Source organism: Emys orbicularis, chromosome 6 (genome assembly GCF_028017835.1).
Source record: "Emys orbicularis isolate rEmyOrb1 chromosome 6, rEmyOrb1.hap1, whole genome shotgun sequence".
In the NCBI taxonomy this organism is placed as follows: Eukaryota; Metazoa; Chordata; order Testudines; family Emydidae; genus Emys; species Emys orbicularis.
This window is the reverse complement of record NC_088688.1, coordinates 71,264,812-71,292,433: the sequence shown is the minus strand read 5'-3', so window position 1 is coordinate 71,292,433 and position 27,622 is coordinate 71,264,812. Positions and strand designations below refer to the sequence as shown.

General features: G+C 43.0%; 1 protein-coding gene and 1 pseudogene across 1 annotated transcript in view; one reads left to right on the top strand and one right to left on the bottom strand.

Moving 5' to 3' along the window:
* Positions 1-27,622, top strand: part of MCC (MCC regulator of WNT signaling pathway) — a 229,200-nt gene that overhangs the window by 133,808 nt on the left and 67,770 nt on the right. Inside the window, exons 4-6 of the mRNA XM_065405951.1 lie at positions 8,443-8,585; positions 21,296-21,459; positions 24,335-24,541. Of these exons, the coding sequence (XP_065262023.1) occupies positions 8,443-8,585; positions 21,296-21,459; positions 24,335-24,541 (514 nt within the window). The remainder of the gene's footprint in view (positions 1-8,442; positions 8,586-21,295; positions 21,460-24,334; positions 24,542-27,622) is intronic.
* Positions 2,745-3,054, bottom strand: LOC135879930 (histone H4-like; annotated as a pseudogene).

Here is a 27,622-nt window from a genome sequence, read left to right as displayed (position 1 = left end):
TGAGTTAATCATAAAAGTGGTGTGGCTAGACTTGCTATGATTGAGGTTCAGTGAGTGTGCAAAATTAGTGTAACATGCATACTAGGGGATTGGAAACTGGGCAGCTGTAGCAGGAAAAGCAACTTATAGGAGGGTGTAAGGCAAAGTAATCCACTCCCCATTCCCATTTTTATCTTTCTCCTATGCTATCCACAACACAACCAAGACTAAATTAAACCCATTATACAGGTGCAACTGAAATTTGCTTCAAGAGTTGCGCTTGCTTTCTCCAGCAATTCCCATAAAATACAAAATTGGTGCAAATCGAACTAGTGTTGCATACTCACTGAATGTAAAAATTTGGACACTCCTCTTTTAAGACATTACTCAATAAGTTCCAACTATTTCTTCTTGTAAGTTCTAGATTTCACCAAAGAGGAACATTCTTTTATTCATCTGTCCATATCAGCTGTTCTTAGCTTACTGCGAGGCAAAGGCCTTTTGCCGTTACTTCGTGAAGGAGTTTGCTGGGACCTCACAATACTTTTCAGCTCTCAAGCTTATTGGGACATGAACTCCTCAATCCTTGGCCAGTTAGGGATTTTAAACCAAAACACCAACTTTGAAAGTAAAGAGTTTACATCTCTATAGGTCAGGGGTAGGCAACCTATGGCACGCGTGCCAAAGACGGCATGCGAGCTGATTTTCAGTGGCATTCACACTGCCCGGGTCCTGGCCACCGGTCCGGGGGCTCTGGATTTTAATTTAATTTTAAATGAAGCTTCTTAAACATTTTAAAAACCTTATTTACTTTACATACAACAATAGTTTAGTTATATATTATAGACTTATAGAAAGAGACCTTCTAAAAACGTTAAAATGTATTACTGGCACGCGAAACCTTAAATTAGAGTGAATAGATGAAGACTCGGCACACCACTTCTGAAAGGTTGCCGACCCCTGCTATAGGTTATACTTACTTAAAATTCTTCCCATGTAGCACTGTGGGGTTTTCTGGCTTATTTTCCTGCCTGTTTTTCAGTAATGGCTGTTTCGTTTTTTCATCTCACTAAAGTCTATATGGCCATCAAGCCAGGAGCTCTTTTGTTTGAAGTATATGCCCAGGAAAATATTTGTGTGTGAAAGAGTAAACTCGTGTATCTTAAATTACAGAAGATAATGATATCCATATATTGTAATTAGAGCATATAATTATAATTGCATTGCATTAATATTATATGAATAGGTAAATAGTGCAAGTTCTGCTGTAGGTAAAGATGCTAGGGTGTGCATGCCCCGAAGGCATTTTGGCCTTCAGGGGCATGCACAGTTCTGCTACTGTGATAGAGCACCTAGGCACAACCTCTCCCCACCCACGACAGCTTTGGCATTCCACATTAGAGTACTTTGTGCTCAGATCCCTAGACAACACTTCTGTCCACTTATATTTGAGTTCATTCTGCTGTAATATAATAATAAATATTTGTAAGTGAATAATTAATTCTTATTTTGCTTTCCTTTAATGGTCATTGTAGCTAGTTTTTTCTCACAGACCAATACATTTAAAAAAAAAAAAAAAAAAAAAAAACTGAACAAGGTGAGCTTAGAGAGCTTCCGTTCAGCTTCTAAACACAGTGGAAAGAAAGAAAATTAATTCTTCTCTCCTGTCATTTCCATACTTTCCTGTAACAACATGTCAGGCTTCTGCTCTTGCCCCACTATGTTAGCAGGTGTTGGAACCCTGCAGAAATGTCGGTTAATTACTGCTGGCTTCATTGGGACAGGTGTAGACTCCAACCTGAATATAAGGGACGTTGGTGTGGGTTGGGACAAAGAGATTCTAAGAGAAAGGTCCTAGGAGCAACTAAGGCAATGTCTGCACTACCGCGGTAAGTTGACCTACGCTACGCAACTCCAGCTACGTGAATAACGTAGCTGGAGTCGATGTACCTTAGGTCGAGTTACCTTGGGGTCTACACTATGGGGGGGTCGCTCCCGTCAACTCTACCTTACTCTTCTCATCAGGGGTAGAGTACAGAGGTCAACTGGAGCGCGATCTGTCCTTGATTTAGTTGGTCTTCACTAGACCCGCTAAATTGACTGCCGGTGGATCGATCTCAGAGTGTCGATCCTGGCTGTAGTGTAGATGTAGCCTAAGTCTGGGGAAAAGACTTAGGCCTTGTCTACATTACACAGTTTTGTCTGCAAAGGCTGCCTTTTGCTGACAAAACAGTGGAGGTGTAGACACTACAATACTAGTCTTGGTGGCAAAACCAAACCACCTGAACGAGAGGCATAGAGAGCTTTTTGCGGCAAAGTTAAAGTGACAAAGCGTCAGTGTAGACCCTGCCATTTGTTATGTCAACTTAACTGGCCTCCCCCAGTATCCCACAATGCCTGCCATGACCACTCTACTCATTGTTTTGAACTCAGCTGCCCTGTATCTAGCTATGCAGGCATGTGCCCCTCCCCTTTCAAAGCTCTGGGAAGCTTTAATATTCTTCAGCCTGGAGAGCTCACAGAGCTGCTGAGGATGCTGTTCCCTGTAACTGCGGAGGCTGTGGGAGAAATCAGAGGGAATTGGAACCATTAATGTGGAATGTTGTTCTCCCTTTGGGTTATATATAGGGTGACCAGATGTCCCGATTTTGGGGTCTTTTTCTTATATAGGCTCCTATTATCCCCCACCCCCATCCCGATTTTTCACATTTGCTGTCTGGTCACCCTAGTTATAGATTTTTTTTCTGAGAATTACTGACACAGGTTTAGTCTCCAAATCCATACAGAGTACAACCCTGGCACTTCAGCACATATACAACGTCCATGGATGTCAGTCTTCTGCTTTGCATGCTTGATGTAAGTAAAAGCATCTCGGATCACATTCTCCAAAAATACCTTTAGCATTCCCTGAATCTCCTCGTAAATGAGATCTGAAATGCACTTCACGCCCCCACAACAAGTCAAACGGCCAATAGCTGGCTTCATAATACGCTGGGTATTGTCCCTCAGTACCTTCCTTTGGTGCTTAGCGCCTCCTTTTCTGATACCCTTACCTCCCTTACCATGACCAGACATGTTCGCTGGGTTTACAGACAGAGCGGCCTGCTCCTGGGGGGTGTGGGGTGTGGAGAGACTGCTCCAGCTGCTGTCCGAAGTTAAGAGACAGCATGCCCACATACTCACTCTCCCCCAACACACACACTATCTCTTTGACATATACAATACCCCACACACACAGTCTCTCTCATACTTCCCCAACATACACAGTGTTTCTGTCTCTCCCCAACACACACACACTCTCCCCTCCTCCACCCCACACTTCAGTTGAACAGCAGCTGGCAATCTAGTAGGATGCCCATGGAACGATGCGATTGAGAAACCCGCATCATGTGACACTATACCTGCCCCATGAGGCATTGCAAACCCTTCCGAAAGCACCCTACGGCCAGTTACACAGCAGGATAGCTACCCACAGTGCACTGCTCTCTGTCGATGCAAGAGCTGCTAATGTGGATGCGCTCTGTCCACACAAGGAGCACAGTGTAGACATGCAACAGTGGTTTAATTTAAGTGGCATAACTTTTGTCGGCAAAACTCTATAGTGTAGACATAGGCTTAGTTTAGGGCTTCATGTAGTTCTATTTTGCTATTACTTTTTTGTTAATAAAAAAACCTCAGGAGTGGGGATTTTTTTACCATGAGTGTCTCTTACGCTTCCAAATGTGCATGGAAAGATGAGACATTACTTGTGAAATCGCAAGATTGTCAGGCCATCATTTGGAAAGTGGTTACTTAAATCTGCTGAATCACAGGGCAAAGAAATGCATCTCCCTGGTGCTGCCATGAAAATGTTGTACAGCATCTGTACCTTATAGCTGACGTAGTGTAGAAAGGCTTGATTTACTGTTTCTTTATGCCATTCTTAATGCTTCCTTTTAAATAAACCATAATATTATGTAGATGGTCAAGAGAAACCAAAGTTACACAGTAAATTTGATCGTCTAGTTTAGAGTCTTTAAATTGTTGTCATTGTTTTGAGGTTAGCAATGCCTGAGCAGAACAAGATTTTCAGTCTAAACAAACAATTGCAACAGAATTAAGAGAGTTTGACAGATTGCATAAGCTAATTTATATTTTCCATTTAGAAGAGATTGCTTTTTTTCAGACACTTTGGAAGGTGAGGGCGAATGGGTTCAGGAAGTTGCAGAATTATGGCTCACGCATTGTTCAGCAAGCCCAACTGCAGAGATGTCAGATCAAGTGCCGTGGCTGCACCTCTTCTCAGACATATACAAAGTGTTGTTCTTAGTAGTAGTTATTGTATGAAATATTTTTAGATGTTTCCAATAAACTTCTGGATTTGACAAGATTTGACCTTTATAGGGTACAGCAAGTTCCAGATGCATGGCCACATGAAGCTAGCTCTTGATATTGCATTATGTTCTGCCAACACTCCTGATGCAAATGAAGTCACAGCGGTTATGGGATCAAGCCAACAATCATTCCTAATTGTCTCGTCTCACTGATGTTGCTGTAGTTCAAGACAGCTCAGCTGGCTTGGGAATCCAACCAAAAAAAGAAGAAACTGTGAAATACAGCTGCAACCAATTTGGTATTTGATCTGGAAGAGAGCTGTCTGAACTCATATAATGTTGAGCTCTGCTTAGTTTCTGAAAGGGGGCTGATATATCATTTACCCACCACCAGATCATAAGAAATAGTTTGTAATTTGAGGGAAGTAGAGCAGTTAAGAAGGTAGCTTGCTGAGAGAGACAATACATTTCTTTCTTATATAGTCAAGAATAGAAATGTTGGCTCTGTTTGCATTATCTAAGAGTTTCTCAAACAGTGAGGCTTTAGTGGGGTCCTAAGAAATCCAAGGCTCAGATGGGAGACTATCCTGTTTAAAACTTTGCTAAGAACACAAGAGCAGTGTTTCAAACTCTAATCTTTCTTTCTTGTAGTGTGAATGTAGTTTGGTCAAATTTGCAAAACTGAAGTAACAGGTTTAAGTCAAATTCAGAGTAAGGTTGTTTCACCTGAAACTCTTTGTATATTTATGCAGGAAAGATGCAGAATATGCTTTCCATACTCTTCAATGTGAATTTACTTCACTGCAGCATCATAGCACTTGAACCCCTGTTACCTGCCATTTGGAAGTAGGCAGGTAAAATTATCACCAGCCTCTATTCCTTCCATTCACAGAAGACTTTGATACATTCATTAACTCTCTTTTCCTGGACTGCTCCCCATCACTGGTTTGCACAAGTCACAAAAAGGCAAAGCCAGTCAAATGGGTAGGTCCACATGAAGCATCAGTATCAGTGTATTAAAAACACATACATATTAAGGTGTGTCAGTTACACCCCAACAAGATTAACCTCTCAAGAACAAAGAAGGTCCCACACTAAATGATAAAACATCAGATAATACTGTATCTGTTTTGAAAGTGAATGTTACTGGCCAAGAAAAGTTCATCCTAACACAAGATTTTATTTATTTTTTAATCATGGCTTCAGTAAGGAAATGCATTTGTCATGCAATGATACAAAAATAAACCTTGCCATGTGATTGAGAACAGAATCAGCTACAGTCTTTCCAGTTTGTCTGTGAGTTCAGCAAAAGAATGGGAGAGGGGAGAGAGAGAGTGAGTTGTCTTTCATTTCAATGCTGAAATAGGTCTGTGCAGCTTATGGACTTTCTTGCCTGCTGGTGTCTGCTTAGGATTCTTAGCAGCTGTCAAAAGACACACAATCTAACCAGTCAACCATTTGTAACTAAATGCTGTGCAGCCATGAATTCTATGGCATTACCCAACAGAAAATTCATACAGAAATATGGGTCACCTAGAAACCCAGGAGGAAAAAGGGGAGACAGAATAGATGGTATAGTGGACAGCATCATCAACATTAATAATGGTTGGCACTCATAGAGTGCCTTTTATCTGAGGATCTCTGTGTTTTACAAAACATTCATTAAAATATAATGCAAGTTGTAAAATGGCCAACACCTACTGTGGTGAAACCGTTCTCCGTTTGAAGCTATGAGAGAATCTCATACCTTGACAACCCCCCACCAGAATTCCTTAATGGGAGGAGGAAGTGCTGAGAGTTTGCCATTTTGATCATTACTAAGCAAGCTTTAAAACAGTTTTGTAACACTGGAGCAACACAAAACTGGTTCATTGGACAGGAGGATCTGGCCCAGTACCTTTTGTTACTTTTCAATCCATTTTTAAACATTCTGTTTTAGTGTGTAGCTATTACACCTCTAAGTCCTATTGAAATCAGCACCGCTTTTGTGTTCTGGAAGGGAAGGGAAGAGGATGGAAGAGAGAACTAGAAAACCCTTGTTTTCAAAAATCAGCCCCTTAGTTGCGTATACAAAATATAAGCATATATAAAAGATGCTGCACTGATTGGTGCTCTTCAAATACCTAGGGTAGAAAAGGTAAATTGCACATGTAAAATATGCTGTTATGTGTACAAAGTGGGTAATTTACCATTTGCATTCATAGTTACCTATTTTGAATGTGCAGTTACATGTTTGTAAAGAGGCATGTTTTGCATGCATGTTTCAAGGCAAATTTTGGAAAATTTGGCTCAAACAACCAAACATAAAATTGTCAATCTTAGCCATTGTCATTTAAACAAGAAAACTAGTCTAAGTCTGAAAGTGTTAGCATGTGTATACAAGCTGTTGGTTTTATGATCAGGTCAGCCTGTCATCCATTCATGGAGGAGATTCACATTTTAAAATTAATCACTAATTGCAAAGCAGGTTGATGTATAAATGAACAAACAAATTACCCCTTTGACCAAAAGAAAAAGCAACTCTTTGAGCACTTAGTAATTGTTTTTGTCTAAAGCTAATTATCATTGGCTTGTGCTGTGCCTAATAATTAACTTATCCATAGAACATTAACCCACATTTATGTGTCTTCAGTAGCCTGTATTTTAATTCATGCTATTTCTGGTTTGGTTCTCACACTTGCTTTAAATATGTATTGCCCATCACCTAAAATACCTTGCTTTGATCAAAAACTTAATTTTAACCTTATAATCTTAATTTTTGTATAATAGTTGCTAAGTGCTTGTGATAAAGATGTAACTTTCTGTAGTGAGCTGAGTTGCCTTTCAGGGTTAGAAAAGTATGATCATTCCTATTAAAACTACAACAGGTAAACTAAGGAAATCCTGCTTGGCAAACAAGCTGGAATTTTTCTTATGAGTTGGCCTGTTTCACAGACAGCAGCCTTTCCTTCGGTCAGTGTAGTGATACGTATGGATCATCTTCCTTTCGGCTATTTTGCCCGACAGACATTGTCAAACCTTAGGGCTAATTCCTGCAAGGTACTGAGAGCTCTCGACTCCCGCTGACCTCAATGGAAGTGGAAAGTGCTCATTACTCTGCAGAACTACCCCCTTAGACAACAGGCTTCCCCCCAGCTGGAGGTGCCCTCACAGTTCTGTGCTCTCCCTCCCTCACCAAAGAACTCCATTCCTGCTCCATGCTTCCTCCCCACCCTAAAATCATCCACCTTTCTGCTGAAACAGCAGCAAAATAAACCTCTACAAAATACTTAGCTTAATGAGTAGCCAAATTAGGGGTACAGTAAATTCATTCATCAAAAGTTTTTGGTTTGTTGTTTCTGTGCCTATGCTACTGATGTTTTTCCTGCTGGTTAAAATGTACATATCTGAAAGTGACAAAATAATAATTACAAAAACTGAAGCTGATTAAAAAAATCAGGTCTTCCTGAATGTCATTTTTTGAGTTGGATTAGCAAATGGATTAAAAAAGAAAAGAAACATTTTAAAGTGCTTCATTGGGCAATGTGATCTCACATTCCACTGATGTCCTTATCTACTTTTCCCCATTCCTTGAACTTTACGTGTGAACTTAGGAGAAGAGACTCTTTATAAATCTCACTACTTCAGGTAATGCCCAATAGCGCTCAGATATTTTTGAAGGAACCCACTTGACAAATAACAGTTAAAGCATGTAATATGCAAGGGTTTGGTTCTCCAGTAACTCCAGCAGTTCACTGCCGTTCTAATTAATCTGTACATTATCTTCCAATAGATTTCAAATGAAAACCCACTTGGCAACAGGAGAATTTAGAGAGAGAGAGAGAGACACACACACACACTCTTAATCTGGCAATACATTTTCTTATAGTGAACATTAGTCTGGAATGATCACAAGAACTTCGGTGAAACTTCAAAATACAGAAATGTGAGCCAGATGCTACTCGCCACATAACTGGCAGTTGAGAGTACAATGCAGAAAGTCAGTTTCTTTTATGGGAAACATACCCTGGTCTATTTGATAGTCTTGTTGAGCTGGAGAAAGTTTGTTGTCCAGTATGTACCCTACTTATTGTGACTACAGGACTGAAAGGCATGCTGTAGAGTTGCTTATTCCTTCAATAATATTTTTTTTCTTGTGCCTCTCCCCCAGGGAGGAAGATGAATATTCCGAACTACGATCAGAGCTCAGCCAGAGCCAACATGAGGCTAACGAAGATTCACGCAGCATGGACCAGGATCAGACTTCTGTTTCAGTACCAGAGAACCAGTCCACTATGGTCACTGCTGACATGGGTTAGTGATTTTCTGAATAGACAGGATGTCTCCTACTAGTAGAAAGCCATTGTAGCCTTTAAAATACTGATCAGAATGCTCAGAGGGGAAAGAAAATAAATCATCCAGGCCTTGTTAATCAAACCAAAGATGTTGAGGAATTCTCTAGGAGAATAAACAGTAGCATTTAAAATAATCTCAGAACCTTGCTCCCAGGCCATAAGAGCTAGAATAGCTGCAGAGGAAGAACAGAAAATGAGCTTTTCACGAAGAACTAAAGCACCTAAATGAGTGCCCTTTGGGAAAGGGGAAAATGAAGGGAACGCACACACACTTACCCTCCTCTAGAATAGTATACATGTTCTGACTTGACCATGTAATTGGCTGATTAATTGGATGGATTGATTTTTTTTTTTTAAATCCTGTTCCTGTTTTGTTATTTTACCAAATAGCAAAAACATTTTATTTATAAGTAACTGAAGATTGTTTTAAATGCTGCTAGTTTATTTAACTATAAAAGGTTGATGGTTGGAAATTGCGGAGATGAAATTAAGAGAGGCATCTAGAGACATTAATAAATGGCAGAGTAATGTGCTGTTGTTAAACTTCTCTCTCCAGGCCATGACTTTTAAGACTTGTTGCTTTCTGAGAGCCATTAATTTATGTACAGATAGCAAGTTTCTAAATGACACTTATCTGTGCTGTGGAGTGTTAAGGAAGGTTCTTTATGGCAAAGAGTCCAGTAATTATATTGTTTTTCGGATGTGCTCAGACAGGGGATTTCAAAGCTGAAATTAAAGGGTAGTTAGTACTAGCTATAGAGATCCGGTTCTCAGACTCCAGCAATAAAGACGTTCAGTATTGGGGTACATAGACACACTGCTTTTTGCAGGCTTGGGAGCATCATTGATATCCATATTAGAGGGGAAATGTCTGTCTCACTGGATCAGATTCTGTTCTCATTCAGATCAGTGTGAATCAGGGATATATCCTTGGCTGTAGTATAGTTCCCCCTTCTGTCAGGTATTTATTAGATGCTGATCACCACAATGCCTAGATGCCAGCGTGCCTTGGGAAAGTCATGATGCACTGGATCTTGATGAAAAAGTTGCACTAAATCCGAAGTCCAATATGACTGATCCAAGAAGAGACAAAGATCAAAATATCACAGAGATGTTTTCTAAGTACTTTTATTACAGTCATACAGAGGGTCAAATTCTGTCCTCAGATAAATCTGTCTCACTCTCACTGAAGTCAGTAAAAATTCAGCTGATTTTTAATGGCAATTGTGCCTTTCTGAGGGCAATGTTTGTGTTCCAGTGAAGACTCAGTTAACAATATATTTTTATTTCAGTCTTTTCTTTTGCAATAGCTTAGCAGACACCAGTTGTGCCCTGATCTCTCTTTCGAGAGAGGCAAACTCCTTCCTCTTCCCCATTATAACTTTAAGCTTTATCTCAGATGGAAGGGGGAATCTTGTTTACCTTCTCCAAAAAGAACGAGGATCCCTCTTAGACACAGAAGGACTCTGTGACACAATACCTATTATACAGTGGATGGGTTGTTGTCGGTATCTGAATTCCTGTGACTAATCCACCACTGAGAAAATATGCAGATTTACTGAGTAAAGGGGGTGGTAGTTTGTTCAAGTCTTCTAAACCGTCCTGCAAAGGAAGGCTTAATTCAGGGAGTCTGTGACCCACTCTTGCTAATATTGGACAGAAGGGGATTAATTTCGGTGGAGGTACATCAGGGATGAATTTGACCCAAATAGTTGAGACCTCAATACATGGGTTTCCCAAGACAAGTTTGTAGTTGCTGACTGAAAACTGAGGACAAAAAGAACATGTGGCTTTTCTTGAGAGAGGGACTTGTGTTTGTTATGGTTTTGTGGTTGAGTTTTTCTATTTTCAATAATTCATGTGCTAAACTGATGAATGTATGTTTTTGGATATGTGCCTGAATGTCACAGTAGATTTTATTCGTAATTGAAAAAATAAACAAGACAAGAGGCTTAGTCTCTAAACTTGGTATTTTGGTGAAACACATGAGGTCAGATAGTTTAACTTGACACCAAGAACTAGAGTCAGGACTGACATACACAACCGTATTGACTTCAGAAGGATTGTATGGCGTGTAAACGAACACTGAATCTGGCCCTGAGCTAAAACATTTAGTTTCTTTTATAGTGGGATTCTCATGTTTACAGTGTCTTTTCTCTCTCAAAAATAACAGGAGTACTTGTGGCACCTTAGAGACTAACACATTTATTAGAGCATAAGCTTTCGTGGGCTACAACCCACTTCTTCGGATGCATCCGAAGAAGTGGGTTGTAGCCCACGAAAGCTTATGCTCTAATAAATGTGTTAGTCTCTAAGGTGCCACAAGTACTCCTGTTATTTTTGAGGATACAGACTAACACGGCTGCTACTCTGAAACTTTTCTCTCTCACTTACTCAGTGAGAGCAGAAATTATGTCCTATATGTACATCAGTACTCTAGTGTAGACTGGCTACCGTTTCAGCCAATCAGAACTATAGATTAGAAGAATGGTATTATCAGGGTTGTAACGGGTTCGGTCACAGAGACCCCCTTGGGACTGTCACCTGAGGTGCTGGAATTACCTCTGAGCCTATTTTCCCTGATGGCTTGGGACTCCAGAACCCTGCCTTGTTGAGCCAGACATGCTAGTCTGCTGCAACACAGACCTAGGTCTGAACCATGCCCCCAAAGCTGCAGGCTTTAACTGAAAACCACTCAGCAGGTTACCTATCTCCAGCACACAAGACACCCAGTTCCCAATGGGATTCAAACCCCAAATAAATCTGTTATACTCTGTATATACTCTGTAAAACAGGGTAAACTCATAAATTGTCCGCCCTCTATAACACAGGTATTAATCACTTACTCTGGGTTAATTAATAAACAAAAGTGATTTTATTAAGTATAAAAGTAGGATTTAAGTGGTTTCAAGTAATAACAGACAGAACAAAGTAAGATACCAAGCAAAATAAAACAAAACACGCAAGTCTAAGACTAATACAGTAACTCCTCACTTAACGTTGTAGTTATGTTCCTGAAAAATGCAACTTTAAGTGAAACCATGTTAAACGAATCCAATTTTCCCATAAGATTTAATGTAAATGCGGGGGGGTTAGGTTCCAGGGAAATTTTTGGGGGGCAGACAAAAGGCATTATATACTGTACAGTACTGTACTGTATTGTGGTTGGGAAGTGCCCCTGGCTTACCCCACACAGGCACAGCCCGCTGCAGGCAAGAATGCTAGGAAGCACCTTTGCAGCAGCAGCTGCAGCAGCTTCCCCGGAGAAGAACAGGCTCGGACTTTGCCGGGAATGCTCCAGGCCCGCCTCTTCCTGTCCTGTCCCCTCTCCACTTCAGGCCCACCTCTTCCCACCCCCACTCCACCTCCTCTCCGGAGCACGCCACATTCTCCTCCCCCCCCCAAGTCCTAAGCGCCGCCAAACAGCTGTTTGGCGGCGCTTAGGACTTTCTGGGGGAGAGGGGGAGGAGCGGACATGCAGCTCCCAGAAAATCCTAAGCGCAAAGTGCTGGGAGGGAGGGGGAGGAGCGGAGAAGCCCCGTGTCTCCACTCCTCCCCCTCCCTCCCAGAAAATCCTAAGTGCCTAGGACTTTCTGGGAGGGGGAGGAGCAGAGACACGGCGCTTCCCCGCTCCTGCCCCTCCCTCCCAGAAAGTCCTAAGCGCCACCAAACGGTGGGGGAAGTGCTGGGAGGGAGGGGGAGGAGGCGGAGAAGCGGAACTTGTGAAATGCTCCCTTGTAAAGTCACTGCTCTGCCACAGAATCTTACAAGCAGGCAGCCAAACGACGTTATAAGGAAGCATTGCACAACTTTAAACGAGCATGTTCCTAATTGAGCAGGGACGTAACATTGAAACAATGGGTATGTCTACACTACAGGATTAATCCGAATTTATATAATTCGAATTTAGGAAACCGATTTTATAAATTCGAATGTATTCGGCCACACTATGCACCATTAATTCGGTGGTGTGCGTCCAAGCTACCATAGTAGCATCGATTTCCAGAGCGTTGCATTGTGGGTAGCTTTTACATAGCTATCCCATAGTTCCCGCAGTCTCCACCCCCCTTGGAATTCTGGGTTGAGACCCCAGTGCATGATGGGGCAAAAAACATTGTCGCAGGTAGTTCTGGGTACAGCCTCCCCCTCCCTCCCTGAAAGCAACGGCAGACAACCATTTCGCGCCTTTTTTCATGAGTGAACTCTGCAGACTCCATTCTGCATCAAGCATGGATCCCGTTGTGCTCCAGAACGCAGTCTTGAACATTATAAACACCTCACGCTTTCTCGTGGAGTTTATGCTTACACAGGACCAGAAAAAAGAGGCGAGGAGGAGGAGGCGGCGATTGCAGCGCAGCGACCAGCGTGATGAGGACATGGACACGGACACAGAATTCTCTGAGACCGCGGGCCCCGGTGCTTTGGAGATTATGATGTTAATGGGCCAGGTTATAGGCTTGGAACGCCGATTCTGGGCCCGGGAAACAAGCACAGACTGGTGGGACCGCATAGTGTTGCAGGTGTGGGACGATTCCCAGTGGCTGAGAAACTTTCGCATGCGTAAGGGCACTTTCATGGAACTTTGTGACTTGCTTTCCCCTGCCCTGAAGCGCCAGAATACCAAGATGAGAGCAGCCCTCACAGTTGAGAAGCGAGTGGCGATAGCCCTGTGGAAGCTTGCAACGCCAGACAGCTACCGGTCAGTCGGGAATCAATTTGGAGTGGGCAAATCTACTGTGGGGGCTGCTGTGATGCAAGTAGCCAAAGCAATCACGGAGGTGCTGCTACGAAAGGTAGTGACTCTGGGAAATGTGCAGGTCATAGTGGATGGCTTTGCTGCAATGGGATTCCCTAACTGTGGTGGGGCAATAGATGGAACCCATATTCCTATCTTGGCACCGGAGCACCAGGGTACCCAGTACATAAACCGCAAGGGGTACTTCTCAATGGTGCTGCAAGCACTTGTGGATCACAAGGGACGTTTCACCAACATCCATGTGGGCTGGCCGGGAAGGGTTCATGACGCTCGCGTCTTCAGGAACACCAATCTGTTTAAACGGCTGCAGCAAGGGACTTACTTTCCGGACCAGAAAATAACCGTGGGGGATGTTGAAATGCCAATTGTTATTCTTGGGGACCCAGCCTACCCCTTAATGCCATGGCTCATGAAGCCATACACAGGCAGCCTGGACAGGAGTCAGGAGTTGTTCAACTACAGGCTGAGCAAGTGCAGAATGGTGGTAGAATGTGCATTTGGCCGTTTAAAAGGTCGCTGGCGATCCTTATTGACTCGCTCAGACCTCAGCCAAACCAATATCCCCATTGTTATTACTGCTTGCTGTGTGCTTCACAATCTCTGTGAGAGCAAGGGGGAGACCTTTATGGCAGGGTGGGAGGCTGAGGCAAATCGCCTGGCTGCTGATTACTCGCAGCCAGACACCAGGGCGATTAGAAGAGCACACGATGAAGCGCTGCGCATTAGGGAAGCTTTGAAAACCAGTTTCATGACTGGCCAGGCTACAGTGTGAAATTTATGTTTGTTTATCCTTCCTGAAAACCCGCCCCCTTTATTGACTCATTCTCTGTAAGGAACCCACCCTCCCCCTTCCCCCAGCTTGCTTTCAAAGGAAATAAAGTCACCATTGTTTAAAAATCATTTATTCTTTATTAATTGATTATAAAAAGAGGGAGAGAACCTGAGTGGGGTTTGGGAGGAGGATCAGCGGGAAGGAAAAGCCCAGTAAAAAAAGGTTAAGAAAATGGCAGCCTTTTGCTTGGGCTGTCCACTGGGGTGGAATGGGAGGGTGTACGGAGCCTCCCCCCCCCCCCGTGTTCTTAAACGTCTGGGTGAGGAGGCTATGGAACATGGTGAGGAGGTAGGGGGGTTATACAGGGGCTGTAGCGGCACAGAACCTGAGTGGGGTTTGGGAGGAGGATCTGCGGGAAGGAAAAGCCCAGTAAAAAAAGGTTAAAAAAATGGCAGCCTTTTGCTTGGGCTGTCCACTGGGGTGGAATGGGAGGGTGTACGGAGCCTCCCCCCCCCGTGTTCTTACACGTCTGGGTGTGGAGGCTATGGAACATGGTGAGGAGGTAGGGGGGTTATACAGGGGCTGTAGCGGCACTCTGTTCTCCAGCAGCCGTTCCTGAAGCTCCACCAGACGCCGGAGCATGTCTGTTTGCTCACGCAGCAGCCCCAGCGTTGCTTCCCGACTCCTCTGATCTTCCTGCCGCCACCTCTCATCTCGAGCGTCTCTCCTCTCCTCACGTTGGTCCCTTCTGTCCTCACGTTGGTCCCTTCTGTCCTCACGTTGGTCCCTCATGTCCTCACGTTGGTCCCTCCTGTCCTCACGGTCACTGGCTTCTTTCCTATACTTGCAAACCGTCTCCTTCCACTCATTCAGATGAGCTCTTTCATTCCTGGTGGATTGCATGATTTCGGAAAACATCTCTTCTCTCGTCTTTTTTTTACGACGCCTTATCTGGGATAGCCTTCGGGAAGGAGGAGGGAGGCTTGAAACATTTGCACCTGCTGGAGGGAGTGAAAAAAGGAGAGAATTTTTTTAAAAGATACATTTTTCAGAACAATGCTTATACTCTTTCACGGTGTATACTATTCACATTACATAGCACATGTGATTTCTGTGCAAGGTCGCATTTTGCCTCTTAATATTGAGTGCCTGTGGCTTTGCTGCTAGAGATCACAGACGCAGGTCCGGGCAACAGAATTCACCTTGCATGCTGCCATGGTAAGCCACTGTCTTTAGGCTTCTGCGCCCTGCTTTCCCACATACCAAGCAAAGCCCGTTGTGCTGCAGTTTTCCTGTTAGCTTGTTTTCTGCTGCTGAAGGTTAACACCCCCCCCCCCTCCAATTCTCTGGGATGAGTGCTTTCTCCCTCCCCCCACCGCGTGGCTGGTATCATGGAAGATCCCTGCAGGAACCAAACTAACACCCCCCCCCCCACCCGCCATGAATTCTCTGGGATGAGTGCTTTCTCCCTCCCCCCACCGCGTGGCTGGTATCAGGGAAGATCCCTGCAGGAACCAAACTAACACCCCCCCCCCCACCCGCCATGAATTCTCTGGGATGAGTGCTTTCTCCCTCCCCCCACCGCGTGGCTGGTATCAGGGAAGATCCCTGCAGGAACCAAACTAACAACACCCCCCCCCCCCCCGCCATGAATTCTCTGGGATGAGTGCTTTCTCCCTCCCCCCACCGCGTGGCTGGTATCAGGGAAGATCCCTGCAGGAACCAAACTAACACCCCCCCCACACACCCGCCATGAATTCTCTGGGATGAGTGCTTTCTCCCTCCCCCCACCGCGTGGCTGGTATCAGGGAAGATCCCTGCAGGTACCAAACTAACCCCCCCCCCACCCGCCATGAATTCTCTGGGATGAGTGCTTTCTCCCTCCCCCCACCGCGTGGCTGGTATCAGGGAAGATCCCTGCTAGCAAAACGCGAAAAGCTCTGGGCCAATCCTCCCCCCCCCCCCCCCTTTGCACTTGGCTAAATGCAGGGAAGGATTTCTTTTCAGCCACAGGCAAACAGCCCAGTAGGAACGGCCACCTCTGTCCCCTTAATTAAATTCCCTTATTTCAACCAGGTTACCCTAAGCGATATCACTCTCCTGAGGATTACACAGCAAGATAAAGAACGGATGTTGCTTGAATGCCAGCAAACACCGGGACCATACGCTGCCAGGCTCTGTCAGGCAATGATACCAGATTACTTGCTACTAGCATGGCGTGGTCAAGTGTCCTACCATGGAGGACGGAATAAGGCTGCACTGCCCAGAAACCTTGTGGCAAGGCTTTTGGAGTACCTCCAGGAGAGCTTCATGGAGATGTCTCTGGAGGATTTCCGCTCCATCCCCAGACATGTTAACAGACTTTTCCAGTAGCTGTACTGGCTGCGAATGCATCCCAAGTGCTCAGGGCAAATTAATCATTAAAAATGCTTGCTTTTAAACCATGTTTTATATTTTAAAAGGTAAACTCACCTGAGGTCCCTTCCATGGGGTCATGGTCTTGGGTGCTGGCTTGGGAGGGTACTTCAGTCAGGGTGAGAAACAGATCCTGGCTGTTGGGGAGAACGGAGAGCTGGGTGCTCTCTGCCAGCTCGTCCTCCTCCTCCTCCTCTTCCCCTTCCACGGAATCATCAGGTGTACCTGATGAGATTATCCCCAGCTCGGAATCCACAGTCAGAGGTGGGGTAGTGGTGGCGGCCCCCCCTAGAAATGCATTTAGCTCAGCGTAGAAGCGGCATGTCCGCGGCTCTGACCCGGAGCGACCGTTTGCCTCCTTTGCTTTTTGATAGGCTTGTCTGAGCTCCTTGACTTTCACGCGGCACTGATCTGTGTCCCTATTGTGGCCTCTCTCCATCATGCCCTTGGAAATTTTTTCATAAGTTTTGGCATTTCGTCTTTTCGAACGCAGTTCTGCTAGCACTGAATCCTCTCCCCATATAGAGATCAAATCCAGTACCTCCTGTACGGTCCATGCTGGTGCTCTTTTTCGATTATCAGCCTGCATGGTTACCTGTGCTGATGAGCTCTCTGTGGTCACCTGTGCTCTCCACGCTGTGCAAACAGGAAATGAAATTCAAATGTTCCCGGGGCTTTTCCTGTCCACCTGGCCAGTGCATGCGAGTTCAGATTGCTGGCCAGAGCGGTCACAATGGTGCACTGTGGGATAGCTCCTGGAGGCCAATAACATCAAATTGCGGCCACACTAACCTTAATTCGGATTAACAATACCGATTTTGACGCTACTCCTCTCGTCGAGGAGGAGTACAGAAATCGAATTAAAGGGCCCTTTAATTCGAATTAACTGGCTTCGTTGTGTGGACGGGTCAAGCGTTAATTCGAATTAAGGCAGCTAAATCCGAATTAGTCGTAGTGTAGACCAGGCCTAATGTTAAGCGGGAGGACGTTAAATGAGTTACTGTACATTTAAGAAACTGAATACAGGTAAATCTCACCCTCAGAGATGTTCCAATAAGCTTCTTTCACAGACTAGACTCCTGGTACAGTTCTTGTTAGTTCCAGCTCAGGTGGTAGCTAGGGGATTTCTCATGACTGGCAGCCCCCTTTGTTCTGTTCCACCCCCTTTTATATCTTTGGCACAAGGTGGGAATCCTTTGTCTCTCTCTGGGTCCCCCCCCCCCCCCCCCCCCCTTCATTCTAAATGAAAAAGCACCAGGTTTAAGATGGATTCCAGTACCAGGTGACATGATCACATGTCCTGTGAGACCCCAAGCCTCCATTCTTTCTGGCCTGACTCACAGGAACACAGGAAGGCTTACAAGTAAACAGAGCCATTTACAACCAATTGTCCTGGTCAATGGGAGCCATCAAGATTGTAAACCACCATTAATGGCCCACACTTTGCATAATTACAATAGGACTTCAGAGTAATACTTTATATTTCTAGCTTCAGATACAAGAATGATACATTCAAACAAATAGGATGAACACACTGAGTAGATTATAAGCTTTGTAATGATACCTTACAAGAGACCTTTTGCATGAAGCATGCAGCAAGCTTATTGACATGCCAACTACATCAATGTGTCATGATACACTAATGCTTTTAGATATGCTGCTCTTCTGCTGTAGGCAACAAAAACATCAAGAGATAAAATTAATTTCTCTGCTGTATCTTGTAAATCCTGTGAGTGGGTTTATGCTAGCTTCCCTTTGAAATGTGGGTCTCTCTGACATTGTTATAAATGGGAGAAACATTCCTTCAGGGCTAGAACTTAGCACATAAGGTCTTGCCTTGTGAAGGAAATGTTTTGTAAAATGAGACAAAATGTATATACAGGCATTATTGAGTTTCAGGAGCACAAGCAAAACAAGTAGATTTTACAATTAAACATTCTTGATGGTGCAGCTGTGACTCAGAAATGAATTTTATTAATAAATAAACTTATTTGGCAGATTATTAACGCTAAAGCATATTAATTGTTTTCATGGAGAACTGAGTTTGTGGGAAGTTCATACAGATACAACTTCAGTATGAGTTCATGCACATACAACTTCAGTAGGAGTTTTACCTGTACACAGGTTGCAGGATCAGACGCTGCTTTGGCCATCCATATTTGTCATGCCATTGATATGTTGATGGGTTTGTTTTTAACATGAATTCCCTTTTGCCTGCACTAATTTCACATTTACTCCAGGGCTGCATTCTTTTGCAATCCTATTCCTACACAAAGAGAATTTTTGAACACTTTTGTTGATCTCCCTATGCAAAGCTGGAAATACTGCATAAAGGCAAGGGCCCACGATTGCTGCCACTGTCATTTAAACACAAAGGAACAAATGCTACCTTTGGATTTTGAGATAACAACAGTATTGAGTCTGTGTCTTGCATTCTATTCTGTTCTATATGGGTTCTTATATTGTGCTCATCACCGATACAGACAAGCTTCACCCATATGTTAGAGAGTTCCGTTGTGCCAGAGGAGCATAGTTGTCGACCATGGTGTTCTCCCAGGGCTTTAGGTGGTCATTTAAATAAGCTGGGCCTAGGCCATGGAGCCGCCTTGAAGATAAAGGACTGAGACCTTGAACTTGATTTGAAATTCTATGTGAAGCCTGTGTAACTGAATGAGAACATCACTAGCACATTGGAGGACATAAGTATTTTGGTTTTAAGGTTGCTTTTATTTCCCCCCTAAATGTTAATTGGGCCATTTTTTTTAAATGACTGCCTAAATTACAGCCACAAAATTTGTACATGGCAAGCCTTGCATTGCATACAGTTGTCTGGTTTTTGTACATATCTGTGGATGTAATTTAGGTGGTCAGGTTTGTCAATTTGTCCGGTGTTAATCGAGGTAGATGAGTTTTTGGTTGTGAACTTAGTTATTTATTTCATAGTCCACAGGCGCTGACTTTCCAAAGTGCCGGGAGGTGCTTGACCCCCGGCTTTGTCCCAGGCCCCGCCCCCACTCCATTCCTTCCCCCAAAACCCCACCCACACCCCACCTCTCCCTACCCCCTCTCCGCCCCGCTTCTTCCCGCCCAGTTCCACCCCCTCCCCCGAGCACACTTCTTCCTCGCTCCTTCCTCCCTGCCTCCTGCACGCCAGGAAACAGCTGTTCATGGCGGGCAGGAAGCATGGGGAGGGAGGGGAAGGTGCTGATCCGTGGGGCCCGCCGGCGGGCAGGAAGCACTAGGGGGAATGGGCGGGGAACTGATGGGGGGCTGCCGGTGGGTGCTCAGCACCCACCATTTTTTCCCCATGGGTGCTCCAGCCCCCAGAGCACCCATGGAGTTGATGCTTATGTCATAGTCCCCTGTTCCCTCGCACCTCACTCTTTCATAATCAGCCTCTGTGATCCTTCATTTTAAATTCAGGTTTTCAAAGTGGACTAAGGGAGTTAGGTGCCCAACTCCCATTGAATTTCAGTGGGACTTCAATGCCTGTCTCCCTTAGGCTCCTTTGAAAACACCAGCCATATGTTTTATATCTGATTGGAAGGTCTGACTGTAATGCGGTCCTAGGTGGAGCAGTGTTATTCCTATGGTATTGCTCCACCTAGGACCTGAATGGATGTCACCCCTTTTAATATTTGTACCCCTGTGAAAGTAATGCATTGTCATGAAATATATAAATCCATTGTGTGCTGTACAATGCAATAACTGATTATTGCATGTTGCCTTGGTTATTAATGGCCCATAAGTGAATACAGCCAAGAGGCATCAGAACCCAAGAATGAGTTCAACCATATGATGCACATCAGGGACTACTGCTGATATTTATCACTGAATGTAAGTTGGAGGTGTTGCAATTAATTTGTAAAGTTAGTTCACAAGATAAGAGGGATCATTTGGTTGTCACAAAATTGGGGAGTGAGTGGATAACACTCCATAACCCAGTGCCGTCAGACTGCCAGGGGAAGGGTCCTCTGGCCCTTGCCTTGTGAGAATGATGATGATGTTTTCATCCTAAAGCATCTTGTGGATGTGATCACGATGTGGAGCCTCACAAGAAAAAGGGTTGTTATTGGGGACCGACGAATATTTCCAGTCTTCTCTTCAGTTGCACGCATAGAAGAAACAGCTGTGAAAATGAAATTTTAGCTCTGTAAAATAATCTCTCTGGGGTTTTTGTGTAAGCTTGTGGACACTTGGCAGTAGTTTGAGCACAAATCCCCAAAGTCCTTCCTTTTAGAGGATATTGGATTATATCATCACTGAGTGAACTGGGCAGAAGAGCATTTTGATTCCGAGGGAAAAGTCTTCTTGCTGAGCACAAAGATTAGGAGAAGCTGCAGTCATGAGAGAGAGTAACAAAAAACAAATCGGGACGGTGACATGGAAGTGTGCTAAAACGTGATGTGTTTAAAATATGGAGAAGGTTTTTCAAACAAGAACGACCACTCAAGTGGATGAGGCGATTATTTGTGTGATTGTGAGTAATTTGAGAGTTTAGGCTGATGCCATTCAACCCTAGAGATTTGTAAGGAGAAATCAATAACTTGTGCAAATAGGCTGATGGTATTCAAGACTGGAGATTTGTGAAGAGCAGTGTCAGCCTGTAGGAATATACCATTTTACAGGAGTGGAGCCTGTCTTGCTGAAGGTAAGTATTGAATGGTAGTAGCTTTTTAGCTTGCGACACCCAGTGCATGTCTAACATGTTCTTTCTGTTTCATAGATAACTGCAGTGACTTGAACTCCGAACTGCAGAGAGTGCTGACAGGGCTGGAGAATGTAGTCTGTGGGAGGAAGAAGAGCAGTTGCAGTTTGTCTGTAGCAGAAGTGGACAGACACATTGAACAACTCACCACTGCCAGCGAACATTGTGATCTAGCTATTAAGGTGCAACAGCATTAACTAGTCACTAAATGCATTGTGTGCATACTGGGATACATGATAATATCTTGCATTTATAGCACCTATCATCTGAGAATCTCAGAGCACTTCACAAAGATTTACTGTGCCTCACAACGTCTTGTGAGGTAGGTACAGTAGTATATCTGTATTTGCATATGGGTGCACTAAGTCACAGAGAGATTATCTATAGATCTTGTATAGAGCTTTTCATCTATAGATCTCAAAGCACTTTACAAATATGGGTAAGCCTCATCCTTATTTTACAGATGCGCAAACTAAGGTACAGAGAGATTGCCTGACTAGCTTTGCAGTTATAAACATGTCATTTATTTGAGGTACCTTACACAGAATAGGCTGACTAATGGTCAAGGTATTTAGAAGAGTAAATAATAATGATCAGAGGAAGCAATGGCTATTTAAAAATTACAAACTGAAGATGAAAGAGCTGTAAATATTTCTGCACATTAGCTCCTTACCACACCCCTATAAAGTAGGGAAAACAGGAAACTGCAGCAGAGAGTTTATGCTGTGATGGATGCCACAGGAGCTATTGGAGTTCCTGGTATCCAGGTTTGTGCTCAGAACATTAGATCACATGACTAATTACAGTGTGTGAGGCTAGATTCCAGATTTATCCTTGATGCATCAGCATGCATTATCAAACTGAACTGTAACACTGTATAATCAGGAATGAAGAAAAACTCAATAATTCATTAGTTCCCCCAGAGAAATAGTTCCCTGTATGTAAGAACTGCCTTCTATTCTCTTCTTCTTTGCAATAATGTAGTGTGCTAGTTAACAAACCAGAGCTGAAGCAAAGCATGCCACATCCAGAGAACTGCAGACAGTTTAGTTAGCAAATGGATGTTGGTCACATCAGCTTGTGAGAGCATAAGTGCAGAATGATACTTGGATTCAGTTAACTTTGTACATGGTGGTTATCAACATGCCTGTCAGAGTAATGAGGTGAGTGGGTGCATTTAACGTATTATGCGGCTTTTCCAAAAGGAAGCACTGGAAAAGGGGGCTGGTATCTTTTTACCTTTTCTGCGGCTCATTTTTGATCTTTCCCTTTCTTTACTTGCAGTGGTAGTTACTATGTTCTGTAAGATGCATTAAAACAGATTAGCAATGCTGACAAAGACTGAATACTAGGTGGAAGATTTCATTGTATCTGAAATAGTTGTTAAGTAGATTTAATTATAAATACAAAACTTCATATTCCAAAAATGAGATTTGATTCCTTGAGTAGCTTTCTGTATATTGTCTCCAAGAGAACATCCAGCAATATCCTGTTTTTCTTTTTGCCATCTCTAACAAATTTTATTTCTTCTTCTTCTTCTTCTTCACATTTCAAGAATGCAGCTCATTCATGCAATGAGAAAGTTAAATGCTCCTTGAAGCAGTATGTGATCTTGAAATAACCTGTCTTGTTTTCTGAATCTGATTATTGGAGACCTGTAGATTCAGGTGGAGGGTTCATTCTTTATGAAGCATAGCAGCTTGTTTTGTATTGCATGGGTTTTACAAGGTATTGCTAATCAGAAAAAGAGGGTAGGAACCTCTTCATGAGTAGTGTGTATTTGGTATTTACTCTTGAGCCGAACTGTATGAATTGTTATATTTACAACTGTAAACCAATTATAAACATGATGGGGAAGAAATATGGTCCAATGTTTACAGGAGGAAATTGATAGTCAGGACATGCAGGTTCTGTTCCTACTTCTTCCATAGACTTGCTGCATAACCTTGGACAAGTCACTTAACCTCTTTGTGCACAGGCCTGTATAGGGGTTAGTGTGGCTCTGCACCACCTTGGGCGGAAGCTCTGGAAGGGATTGTGCGTCAGAGAATCCCAGTTCTTCGCTGAGGTCCCAGGTACACAGAAGAAATGTATAGGCTGCACCATCCTAAGGCATAGTGTACCCCATCCCACACACACACACACACGCACACAGTGTGCCTGGCCAAGGCTACTTCCCCTTCCCATATCTCCTTGTGCCCTTGGGGGTAACACATGTCCCTGGGGACCCATGGAAAGAACCATCCTTGTGCTCCCCCAAATGTGGGACTGCACTTGTCCCTGTCATGCTAGTATGTGAGGATTCCTTGCACCCTCCCCAGCCCTACGCACCCATTCAAGAGCCAGGCACAATCTGGCACTGTAAGTACATCTACACTTCAGCTGGGAGGGTGCTTCCCAACACAGGTAGACAGACAAGCACTAGCTCTGCTTGAACGAACGTGCTAAAAATAGCAGTGTAGCACAGATGGCAAGTCAGGCTAGGTGCCTGAGTACAAACCTGCCTGGACCCACTAGGTATGTATTCAGGTGGCTTGCATGAGCTGCCACCTGTGCTACCCCCTCTACGCTGGCTCAGACTCTCATGTCTGTCTACCTGAGTTGGGACGCACATTCCCAGCAGCAGTGCAAATATACCCTGTGTGTCTCAGTTAAGTCATCTGCAAAAGAGGCACAACACTTACTCATGGTGAGGCATAGTGAATGTGTTACACTTTGAGGCCATCTGAGGAAAGGTGCTGTATAAATGCCAACTGCATGCTGTTGTTTGTGTATATCTCAGTGAGGTGAACTTTTATTTATAAAGCACCCATCGTCTGCCCAGGTACTGATGGTGCTGAAGAGTAGAAAGGTTACAAACTATAATAATGAAAACAGCCTTCATTAAACTTCAAACAAAAGGAGTATATTGTGTGTGCGCGTGTGCGTTGCTTGTATGCATGTGTGTAATTGTATAGCTCCCCTTACATCCTTATGTGGTGGCAGTGTAGTATTATTGGCCCTTTTTAATATTCTCCTCCTGCTCCTTTCTGTCTTATTGTGACTGTGTTTTTGCAGACAGTAGAGGAGATTGAGGGTGTGCTGGGACGGGATCTTTATCCAAACCTGTCTGAAGAGAGATCTCGGTGGGAAAAGGAGCTGGCTGGTCTGAGGGAAGAAAATGAGAGCCTCACTGCTATGCTGTGCAGCAAAGAGGAGGAGCTGAACAGAACCAAGGCCACCATGAACGCTATCCGGGAAGAAAGGGACAGATTGCGCAGAAGGGTAAGACTACCAGCTCTCTACAGAGTACATAGAAGAGCCTTTCTAGTAACAGGGATCTTTTCAGTTCATTCCAGGCCACATAGGTTTGTAACTGGGGAAAGTTGATACCCTGCACCTTCTTTCTTGCACCATTTTTTTGGAAGTGAAGCAATATAAGTTGTAAAGATCTAGGAGTGAATGGAAAGAAATTGCAAGGAGCTTCTATATGATGAGCAGTCAAGATATACAGAAGCCTCATATCAGAAAACATTGCTAACTGTAAGGCTGGTATTCATGGGCAGGAAAGTATGTATAAGTTGTTTATAGATAAAGCAGATGTTCATTTAGTGGATTTTCCAGTGAACAACAAATAGATCTTTGTCTTTGATGAGAATTCAATTTGTGATTAAGAGAAAGTAAAAGAGCAGGATACTTGTCACTGGGAAATAATGCTCTGTGAATTGAACTTTGAGTAGTCCCAGCCCTGCCCTCGATCCCTGTCTCCGTCTTCCAGCTGTTTGCGATGTCAGACAAAACTGTTGTTCTTTATGTAGACACTGAATTAAGACAAGAGGAAATTAAGTTACAGAAAAGATGAAAGCTTAAAGAATCCATGGTCAGTCTCTGGTATTCTTTTAAATTATTTACTGCCTCTCCTTAATAGACAAGTTAGGAAATTTTGCAGTGTTCCATGAAACATCTGCATGTGAAATAATAATTTCGTTTTTGAAGAATATGTGTATGATTTTTCTTCCAAGCCTTGTGCTGTATGTGGGTAAAAATTTAGAGACCTTTGTATTCTTTGTAAAGTGTTGAAAATGTTGGTTTTTACCTAGTGGCAGCGGAGCAACCTCTTCCTTGAATGCTACATATTTAAGAGATCAGTACTCTTCAGCATGGTATTAGACTATATCATTTGCCATTTCGAGTCTTTGGATATCCAGCCATAGATCATCTCACTCAACAAAGCTTCCTATCCATCATAACATAATGAGCTTATTTGCTGCTAAGGCCAATTACACCTATAATCTGCTGTGGTGCTTACTAGATCTTTATGTCTGATGCTCTGTTTAAAATTGCACGTGCGTATGTATACATGCATGTGTGTATGCCTAAATTTCTGTTTGAGCTAGCGCTGTCGATTAATCGCAGTTAACTCATGTGATTGACTCAAAAAAATCAATCGCGATTTAAAAAATTTATTGTGATGAATCATAGTTTTAATGGCACTGTTAAACAATAGAATACCAATTGAAATTTATTAAATATTTTGGATGTTTTTCTACATTTTCAAATATATTGATTTCAATCACAACACAGAATATAAAGTGTAAGTACTCACTTTATATTATGTTTATTACAAATGTTTGCGCTGTAAAAATGATAAAAGAAATAGTTGTTTTCAATTCACCTCATACAAGTACCATAGTGCAATCTCTTTATCGTGAAAGTGCAACTTACAAATGTAGATTTTTTTTTTTGTTACATAACTGCACTCAAAAACAAAACCATGTAAAACTTTAGAGCCTACGAGTCTGCTCAGTCCTACTTCATGTGCAGCCAATTGCTAAGAGAAACAAGTTTGTTTACATTTACTGGAGATAATGCTGCTCGCTTCTTATTTACAATATCACCTGAAAGTGAAAACAGGCGTTCACATGACACTTTTGTAGCCGGTATTGCAAGGTATTGTGCCAGATATGCTAAACGTTCGTATGCCCCTTCATACTTTGGCCACTATTCCAGGAGGCATGCTTCCATGCTGATTCCACTCCTTAAAAAAAAAATGTGTTAATTAAATTTGTAACAGAACTCCTTCGGAGAGAATTGTATGTCTCCTGCTCTGTGTTTTACCTGCATTCTGCCATATATTTCATGTTATAGCAATCTTGGATGATCACCCAGCATGTTGTTCGTTTTAAGAATGCTTTCACTGCAGATTTGACAAAACGCAAAGAAAGTACCAATGTGAGATTTCTAAAGATAGCTTCAGCACTTGACCCAAGGTTTAAGAATCTGAAGTGCCTTCCAAAATCTGAGAGGGATGAGACGTGAAGCATACTTTCAGAAGTCTGAAAAGAGCAACACTCTGATGCGGAAACTACAGAACCTGAACCACCAAAAAAGAAAATCAATCTTCTGCTGGTGACATCTGACTCAGATGATGAAAATGAACATGGGTCAGTCCACACTGCTTTGGATCCTTATCAAGCAGAACCCATCATCAGCATGGACGCATGTCCTCTGAAATGGTGGTTGAAGCATGAAGGGACATATGAGTCTTTAGCGTGATTGGCTGAACAAGAAGTAGGACTGAGTGGACTTGTAGGCTCTCAAGTTTTACATTGTTTTATTTTTGAATGCAGTTATTTTTTGTACATAACTCTACGTTTGTAAGTTCAACTTTCATGATAAAGAGATTGCACTACAGTACTCGTATTAGGTGAATTGAAAAATTCTATTTTATTTTTACAGTGCAAATATTTATAATAAAAAATAAATATAAAGTGAGCACTGTACACTTTGTATTCTGTGTTGTAATTGAAATTAATATATTTGAAAATGTGGAAAACATCCAAAAATATTTACATAAATGGTATTCTATTATTGTTTAACAGCGCAATTAATCGCGATTAATTTTTTTAATCGCTTGACAGCCCTCGTTTGAGCATTTGTTTTCTCTTGCAAAATGTTTGTCTCCCATGTAATCATATACCATGCAGTGTAAATAGTTCTCAGCCCTGAGATGTTCACACTGAGTACTTGACACAGTATTTTCACTTTAACTAGGACCATTGCCACATCTTGAGCTACAGACCAGGTTCAAAGAGGTGTTTGCTGGTTTCTCCGTATAAAGAAGATATTATTTGTTTTCTGTTTTCCTTCAGCTGTGCAAATCTACCACAGCTATGGACAACATGAGGGTGGTGTTGTATAAAACTTATTTGGAGGATGTTCTTAGTCAGGATGTATGTTTGCTATGTCAGCCTTTGGGAGGTTTTGGAAAGTACAGTCCTCCTGGCCATATGCAATAACTAAACCCAGATCTACATTTTCTGGTAATAAAACTTAGGAACTATAAGAGGTTGAGGTGTTTAAAGA